The following is a 9376-nucleotide window of genomic DNA, read 5'->3' as shown; positions in this document are numbered from 1 at the left end:
AAAGCCGTTGAACGATGCAAAACCTTTTCATGTCTACTTAGAATTAAGCCCCACTGTGCACAATGGGCCTTACTCACGTGGACGTGTTTTTTTTTTAATATAGGATTACAGCCTAAAAACTGTAATTAGGAGCTCAGACTACTAGCGCCTCCACCACGAATCCTCCCCCTGGATTTTAGCTGGTCAGTAAAGGAGCTCGGCAGGCCCGACGTTGCTTGGCAACGGCGGCGGAGATGGGCGGCAACCCGTCCTGTTCCGGAGAGCGTCCTCTTTTAAAGAACGCTTCGTGCGTCGCGTGGCTCCTGCCGGTTTCCGTCCCAGATGATCCCTCCCTCTCTGCTGCACCCCTCCTATTCTTCGCCTCCATCTCAAGCCGTCGATAGTGGCGTAGCCGGGTCTTGCTCGGGAGCCGCGTCAGCTGCTGCCGCGCCGGGTGGTGAACGGAAGCCGGTCAGTGAAGGGGAAAAGGGAGCCATGGGGGAAGCGGCCCGCTATTCCCTCTGTGCCTACTAGGAGTGGCACCGGCCCTCTCTGGTCTCGGCGCCGGAACCATGGACAAAGCCGTCGGTGGCCAGGTAGGGAGGAGCCCGGGAAAGGAGCCCACCGTACATCCCCCTCTAGTCTCCCTCCCCGACTGAGGGGTTGCTAGGCAACGTGGGGGGTGGACCAGAGGGGGGGGCTTCCCCATCCTGAGAGGAAGTCTGTTTGGGCCGTAGCGCCTATGAGGCGAGTGAGAGGGTGCCTAATTGGAAGGGGGGAACTATCTCTAATAGTGTGGCATTATGAGTGTAAAGGGGCTAAAGAAACGCATCTGTGTCATCTGGGTTTCTCAGGGTTTCTTTATTTTTTAAATTCGGGGGTGTTGACGAGTTTTGTTTTTTGGGTGTGTGTTGACTGTAGGTCTTATTTATTGTAAGCTGCTCAGAGAGCTTTATGTTGTGAGGTGGCCTACAAAGGCCGTCATACTTAAACAAACGGAGAGGATGCTTCCTGACCCGATAACGAAGGAGTGGAGAGGCGAGCGCTGTGAGGCTGCGTCGTAGACCCACCCCGAGTGGGGAAGAGGGGCAGGCTGAGAGGGATTAAGTGATCTTGACAGGGCAGGCAGTGAGGGATTAAAAAAAATTTATTGGAGCTCTGTAAGGAGACGTTTTTCATTTGTACAACGCTCTTGTTCTCGACGTGTAAGGGGTGTTCTTACAAGTTTTAATAAGCAAAAACTTAAAATAAAAAAATATGGTTCCCTGTCCCAAGGAACTTGCCATCTAAATTCTATGGAGAGAAAGTTAAAGGAGGCAAAGGCAAGGAGAGCGAGTGATGAACATGAGCAAATGGTGTTATAGGTACTTTATGCATAGTTATGGGTGTGTGTACATGTGGAAGGGGTGAAGATTAAGTTGCCTGCTATTGATGTCTGAAGGGTGAATGGGTAGTGCTAGCTAGAGGAAGTAATAATAGCTAATAATAATACTAGATTGAAAGTATATTTCAGTGTGATGTTGTGATTGGAATGTTCAGCTGGGACCTCTGAGACCTAGAGTTCAAATTCCCACCCATCCACAAGGCTTTCTGGGTGACCTTGGGCCAGACCGTCTCTTAGCCTAACCTACCTCAGAGGGTTTTTGTGAGGATAAAAATGAGCTCCTTAGATAGAAATATCAATGGCTCAAGAAGCTTTTGCCATGCATTGTTTCAGTAACACTTAAAACTAGCATGGTAGACCAGTATTGTTCGTTCCATATTGTAAATTATTTGGGAGGGTGGCCGGTGATGGAAGAATAGTGATCTGTCTAATGCCACTTTGTGAGGTTTGAACTGAGAACTTCCCCTCCATGCTGTATCAGTACTCAAGCCTAGAACCTGAAGAGGGAGGGAGGGAATGATAATGTGGACAAATTACCATCTTCCTGGCATTGGACTGGAAAGAATTAGGTTGGCAAATATAGCAGGAGAACTTAGCTGCATCCTTGGAGTGCAAAAGGGAAAAACAAGGAGTATGAGGCACCTCTCTCATAGTTTTTTTGAGGCTAAAGCCCTGATCACTGACCTGCTTGATGGAGAGAATGGGATACCCTCCACTTCTTTCTTAAAGTAGATTAAATTTTCTAATAAAGCTGAATTGCCACCAGCAACCAGGTATTGTTACACTTTATTTTCCACACGTCTCCTCAATTCAGAGAGGTAAATTTGGCCCTGAGAATTTCAGGTATTGATTTTTTAAGGGGCAAACTATATATGACTCACATTGACATATAAATGAAGCAACAACATTTTTTTCTTTGCAGAAAGCTTTGATTTAGAGCAGAGGAGTGCCTACAGTAGGGCCCCGCATTACGGCGTTCCGCTTTAAGGCGTTCCGCTGATGCGGCACCTTTCATTTTCAATTTTAAAGGGTTTCCCCCCTTTTGTGACATTTTGCACCATTTTCGTGCGACGCAGCCCATTAAAGTCAATGGGGTTCCGCTTTACAGCATTTTCTGCTTTGCGGCGGGGGTCCGAAATGGAACCTGCCGTATAAGCGGGGCCCTACTGTACTTTTCCTTACAAGCTGGCTCTTATCACAAAATTGGGCTTCTCTTCTCTCACTCTCCCCCTGCCCCACACCTTTCCTTCTGCAGGATTCCAAAGGGCAAACATTGGAGGAAGCAGCTGGTGGAGTACATTCTGAGTGGAAAAACAGTTGACAAGAAATAGCGTTTCATTGAACACACATTTGCTTGTAATATGTAATTTGCCCCTTAGGCAGAGGGCAAACAGATAGTGGCTGTATTCAGATAGCTTACTAAGCCAAGATATTAACACATTTTTGCCCTTGTAAGCTGCGCATTTGCTTCTCCCTTTACTGTATGCCTCTAAGTCTCTAACATAGTTTCCCATATCACCTGAACTAGGAAACTAAACTGGAACCTGTGGTTAATTAGAGACTTCCTGGGTTATCGAGCCATGCCATGAAGGGGCGTCACATGTGGGCAAAAGGTTTGTGTGTATTGCAGTATATTTAGGTGAGAAATGTTCATCCGAACTGGATCACTAACTGTAGCAGGACAATAATTTTATCTTTTGTCTGCAGTAGACCTCCTCTTCAGGCTACAAATTGGTCCAACCGATATCAACTTCCTAATTATAAATTAAAAGTAATATTTCAGTGTTTATGTATTTTGTGATGTCCGTTCCTGTGCAACACTTGTAGTTCAACATAGAACTTGGGGTGGCCATTGCTTAGATTACATGCAGAAGATCTGGAATTCACTCTCTGGCAACTTAAAAGGAGCTCAGGCAGACCTTGGTTGTGGAGAGAGAAGGATATAGTGTCGGTGCTTCAAGTGAGATGGTTGTGGAGCCCACAGGTAAGTTATTCACCTGGTTCAGTTACTGGCCAGGCTTAGGAGTTATCTAATCAGTCTCCGTAGTGCCTGGGCTGGCTTGAGGGGGCTCTTAGTATTGGAGTGGAATAATCAAGAGTTTGGAAAGAGCAAATCCACAGTTCTCTACCCATCCAGGTTCATTTACTCAATCCCTTCCATTGCACAGCGTGTATGCTCAGCAAGAAGATTGTGCAGCGTAAGAAGAGCCCCACTGGATCAGACCAGAGGCCTATCTAGTCCAGCAACCTGTTATCACAGTGGCCATACAGAGGCATATGGGAAGCCCAGCAGCAGGACACGAGGGCAACACTCACTTTTGTTTCCCAGTACTGTAACTGGTATTCAGAGCCATGGGTCCTCTGATCCTGGAGGTAGCATCCCTAGTAGCCATTATCCCTTAAGTTACCTAATCTCCTTTTAAAGCCATCTAAGTTAGTGGCCATTGCCACATCTTGTGAAAGTGAATTTGTTATTTTAAATATATGCAGTGTGAAAAAATTATTTCTCTTGTCTGTCCCGAATCTCTCATCCTTCAGCGTCATTGGATGAACCTGGGTTCTAGCATTATGAGAGAAGGAGAAAAACATCTCCCTATCTTTTCCACACCATGCATGATTTTGTATATCTCTAGCATATCCCCCCCATTTGATTTTTTTTCTAAACTAAAAGTCTTCCCCCCCCCAAGCGTTCTCGTTAGGAGAATTGCTCTAGCTCTGTGATGATTTGGTTGCCCTGCACCTTTTCGATATTCTTTTTGAGGTGCTCTCCAAAAAAGATAATGAGTCAATGCTGGTAACCTGTGGTGAGAAGAATAGCTGCTGCTTCTGTTCATATATTCTCATACAAAAGGGATTGGGGAGAGGAGTGAGCCCCAGGCATGTCAGCCCATTTGTTGCTTCTATATGTGTATGTATGAGAAGAAAGGGGAGCGACAGGAAGAAGGAGTGACTACAAGGCCCATATTCAGTGGAGCCAGCCTAGATTTCAGGCCATAGATCCTGAAAAGACCTTTACATAAGATCTTGGAGAGCTGCTCAGTAGACACTACCAGACTAAATGAACCAGTGATCTGACTTGATATAAAGCAACTTCATATGTTCATAAATCTGAATTTCTACAACATCACTAAGGTGGTTGTTATGTGCCTTCGATTATGACTTATGGTGACCCTATGAATCAGCGACCTCCAACAGCATGAACCATCCTGTTCAGATCTTGTCAGTTCAGGTCTGTGGCTTCCTTTGTGGAATCAATCCATCTTGTTTGGCCTTCCTCTTTTTCTACTCCCTTCTGTTTTTCCCAGCTTATTTTTTCTAGTGAATCATGTCTTCTCATGATGTGTCCAAAGTATGATAACCTCAGTTTCATCATTTTAGCTTCTAGTGATAGTTCTGGTTTAATTTGTTCTAACACCCAACTATTTGTCTTTTTCGCAGTCCATGGTATGCGCAAAGCTCTCCTCCAGCACCACATTTCAAATGAGTTGATTTTTCTCTTACCCACTTTTTTCACTGTCCAAGTTTCATATCCATACATGGAGATCAGGAATACCATGGTCTGAATGATCCTGACTTTAGTGTTCAGTGATGCATCTTTACATTTGAGGACCTTCTCTAGTTCTGCCATAGCTGCCCTCCCCAGTCCTAGCCTTCTTCTGATTTCTTGACTATTGTCTCACTAAGTTAACTCTGATAATCACTAAGAAGTCTGATAATTGTTACTTATATGTCTGTTCGGGTTACATACTGGGTTGTTCTTGTGTTTTAACATGGATTTGTGTGTGTGTGTTGCCTGTTGTTTCTAGGAATACAGTTAAAATAGTTTCTTAAGAAATTGTTGCTAAACCATGTTGGGTAAGATGTTGTAGTTAATTAGTAAGGATTGTGAGTAGTCTTTAGCTAACCTCATGAAATTGTTACTGCCTCATTGCGTTCTTCTAATATCTTCCTGTATTTTCAGTTCTTTTCAGGATGCCATCATTTAGGCATGGATAGGTATGAAGAGCGAAAAGCTGGAGACAGACCCACAGTTCAAGGGGAAGTTTTCACTTCAAATGCTTGGTAGAGCACCTGCTTTGAGTGCAAAAGGTCCCAGGATCACTCTCCAGCATTTCCAAGTAGTACAGGGGAAAGACTCTGAGAAACCTTGGAGAGCTACTGTCAGTCTGTGTAGGCAGTAGTAAGCTAGATGGATCAGTGGTCTGACTTGGTTGAAGGCAGTTTTTCTATGTTCCCATAAAATTTGTCCAACATTTTCTTCCGGGAGCAAAAGGATGTAGGTGGGTATTGTGGGTTTTAGTCCTCTTAAATTGGTCTGCTGCATAGTATGGTTGGGCATCAAGCCCATGCCTTCACAAGATCATTATGGTTGCCAGGTGACAATCTGGAGGAAAAACCTAAATGTCGAAGGAATTGGCTGAACTGTCATGATGCCTCCCTTCCTGTTACCAAAGAAGCTACCTGTTTTTCTCAGCCCCTTCTCTGGTGTAAAACTTGGAAACCTTATTTGCTGTACAGATTGAGAGCTTGGCTACACTAATAGCTCAGTGCATGTCTACACAGAAAGAAGTAATTATGACTTCTGCAGAACATAATTCCAAGCAAGTGTGCGTGGAATTGCCACCTGTCTGCCAAATGAAGTGAGGAAAGAGAGCTACTTCTAGTATTCAGTCTGGAAATCCTGACTAAAAATTATCTGAAACCAAGGTGTTTTTTCTTCTTGTGTGTCACTTGCTTTACTCTGTACTTTGGCTCATGACAGATGTCATGAACCAAAGACAAGATTGGGCAGGAGCCTGATAGGGGAACGGCACTTAAGGGAGCAAATCCAAAATAAACTGTTCACTTCAAACTCGCAAGAACTGTGATGTCGGTCAACTAACATGGAACTAAATCACTTTGAATTCAAATGCTTTGGCTTAACTAGTTTATGGATTAGCAATTGCAATCCTCAGCACATCTACTGGGAAATAAATCATGCTAAAATAAATTGGACTTGGTAGCCGGTTTATGCACAACCATCCCTGTGTTACCATATGAGAGCTATAATGCATAACTGTTTTTAGGATTTAAGTTCCCATACCAGGAAAAAGAATGTGTCATGTTTTATGGCCACTTGCATGCAAAGCTATTTTGTTTTAATCTGTTTTATGTATGTTTTTAGTGTTTTGTTGCTTGTTTGCTGCACTTGGCTCCTTCTGGGAGGAAGGGTGGGATATAAATTTAATTAATAAATAATTCCTTAAAGAAAGAAAGTCTATATAGATCTGCCCTTGTTTGTAACTTACTATGTATAAGTTAGGAGAACTTTTTAAATGGGTCATTCACGTAACTGTAGGCAGACCATTCCAACTTGTTGGAGGCTGGCGGGAGCAAAGCCAGAGGAAGTGGAGCTAGCAGAAGGGGCCACCACATTCAGCTGCCACTCTGAGGCCTCTTGGAGGGGAGGATGCTGGCTGTGCCAGGATGGCACAGCAAAAAGGAAGAAAATACAGATTTCTTTCCGCTACCCCTTTTCCTGGCATACGTGTTGCTGTGATGAAGGTCCATGGGAGGGAGCCAACTGGGACCTCGATGTCGTGTAAGTCCCCCTCAGCCCTTCCTCCAACAAGTCCTCAGAACATCCCTTTTTCAGGCCTTCTGCCAGCTCCCATTCCGCCAGGCTAGGCCTCCTTGGCAGACCTCCAGCTGAACTGGCTGGGTCTTGGCTCTGCCGTGGGTGAGCTGGGATGAGGGGCTTCTGCTGGCGGAGCCATATCCAAGTCCCCTGAGCCCCATGTAGATAGCAGTTGGATTGAGCCCTTACTCTAATGTAGTCCCAAACAGTTCTATAATACCTATATTGTTTTAGCTGACTTCTGAAAACCTTTTTTATTTCTGCAAGCCTGCATAGACATACAATTTTGTAATTTATATTTGTTTTTTTTAAGTGTTGCTGATTTTATCTTTGTGGATGATTATTTGATTACATGCGCCACATAGATTTTTTTAAAATTAAATGGTCTATACATTTTTCCAAGTAAATAAACATAGTAAAACCACTCTAGAATAAATTATTTGATGAGTTCCTGCTACAGTGATTACATATTATGATGCTTTGATTTCTCATTTTTCCCAATGGCCAAGTAAGGTAATGCAAGGAAAGACAATGCAGAACTTGTGTTGACCTTTAAACTTATTATTTATTTATAAAATATTTTGAATTGCCTTTCCAAGTTGAGGTGGTGTATATAAAAACCATAACTAAAAAGTGTAAAAACAAAGAAGCCACTGCAGTCACAAATTCACAAACAATATGAATGTTTGAGAGAGACGAGTGGTGCTTGGTGGCCCAGAAATGTACAGGTAAGGGTGACAACTGAAGTTCCTTTAGAAGATTAGAACAGTGTTCCTACATATCTTTGTGCAACACTAAAAAATGCTTATGAGATATGCTAGTAGAGAATGCTTTGTAATTGTTTGTCCTATCCATTTGGAGTCATGATCTTTTCTGTCTTTTTGCAGTTTATTTGAATTTTCTGTAAAACTAAGAGTAACATGCGGAAATGTGGATGACATATTCTTTTATTTGTTTTACATTAAATGATATCACTTCTCATTATGAAAATACTTCCAAACTAGTGACAGGTAATCATTTGCTCTTAACAAACGTAACAAGTATGCTAAAAGCCGCAAGTGCCCTATATTAAAATTAGGAAACAGGTTGCAAAATTTAACAGCCCGTTCTGCACATGAACAAGTTGCAAGAGATGTTTCTTATGGTGTCACATTGACCTTAAGTTGTCCCATTAAGAGAAACGATGGCTTAGTGTGAAATCATGGGCTACAGAAGAGGATATTGTGGCCACTTTGCTCCTCCCCTGTTCTACTGGGCTGACATGTGAATCAGGCCAATTTCTAATCTCAGTAGCTTTCTCTCTTCTTGAGAGTATGTGCATTGGGTAACATATCTTCTAATGTAGGGCCAGGCATCTGCCTTGGTGAAATCAAGGTTGGAGAGGATAGGCTCTTACAGAGTTTTATAATGCAGTTATTTCTAATAGTATATTCTAAACTATTTAAAATAGACTTGGGTAATATTAGTAGCTAGGGAGTAGTAGTATTCTGATAATTAAATCCAAATATTACAGATCCTCAGATAACAAACTTCAGTAGTTAGATTATAAAGAAAAAAATTAAATATGATTGATCTTTGATAGTCTTATAACTCGAATCCCTGCTACCTAGCAGGATTTGCACCCAAGTAATTGTGCTTAGGAAGACAAACATACAGTCAAATCCTATGTTTATACAGATGCAAATCCCTGTGTTCAGTGGAAGTTACTCCCAGTTAATTGTCTGTAGAGCTGCATCCTATTCCTGAAAATATTTGACCCAGTTTAGCAGGTAATTGAAGCAGTAACACCGTGTTTAATTTGAGCTGCTTTTCTTATATTACTTCCACCCTAAATTTGTGGGGAGGTATCCTGGCAGTTGCATTGAGCTAATTAAACACAGTGTAGGAGGAGGGAATCGGGTCAGAAAGTTGTGAATAGGTGTTCATGTGAAAAAGCTGTTGGGTATTTAATGTAGGTACCTGAACGTTTGTGAAATGATAGTGCTATTGTACATTCATAATCCCATGTTTTGTAGCTTATCTGTTTGGATAAAAACAAGTTATGTGTTATCTGCCATGTGCTTCAGTTGTTTTCATCTCTACCTAGCTGAGATGTCATATGACTACAGTAATGCATGCCTTAGTTACATCCCGTTTAGATTACTGTAACGCGCTCTACATGGGGCTGCCTTTGAAGACTGTTCGGAAACTTAAACTGGTACAAAGAGCTGCAGCCAGAGTGCTAACTGGGGCTGGTTACAGGGACCATACAACCCCCTTGTTACGACAGCTCCACTGGCTGCCAGTTTGTTTCCGGTCACAATTCAAAGTGCTGGTTTTGACCTATAAAGCTCTATATGGCCTAGGTCCAGGCTATTTGTCAGACCGTATCTCCCTATATGAGCCTGCCCGGGCGT

General features: G+C 42.8%; 1 protein-coding gene across 3 annotated transcripts in view; it reads left to right on the top strand.

Annotated features, from left to right (window-relative positions):
* Positions 1-276: 276 nt before the first annotated feature.
* Positions 277-9376, top strand: part of SECISBP2L (SECIS binding protein 2 like) — a 42895-nt gene continuing 33795 nt past the window's right edge. Inside the window, exon 1 of one of the 3 annotated variants that reach the window (XM_061595181.1) lies at positions 277-450. In XM_061595181.1, the coding sequence (XP_061451165.1) occupies positions 322-450 (129 nt within the window). In that variant the 5' untranslated portion in view covers positions 277-321. Of the gene's footprint in view, positions 576-9376 lie in introns of all 3 variants that reach the window. The other 2 variants (XM_061595180.1, XM_061595182.1) reach the window with 2 other exon arrangements.

Source organism: Rhineura floridana, chromosome 14 (genome assembly GCF_030035675.1).
Source record: "Rhineura floridana isolate rRhiFlo1 chromosome 14, rRhiFlo1.hap2, whole genome shotgun sequence".
NCBI classification, from domain to species: Eukaryota; Metazoa; Chordata; class Lepidosauria; order Squamata; family Rhineuridae; genus Rhineura; species Rhineura floridana.
The sequence above is the reverse complement of the archived record's forward strand: the minus strand, read 5'-3'. Positions and strand labels throughout refer to the sequence as shown.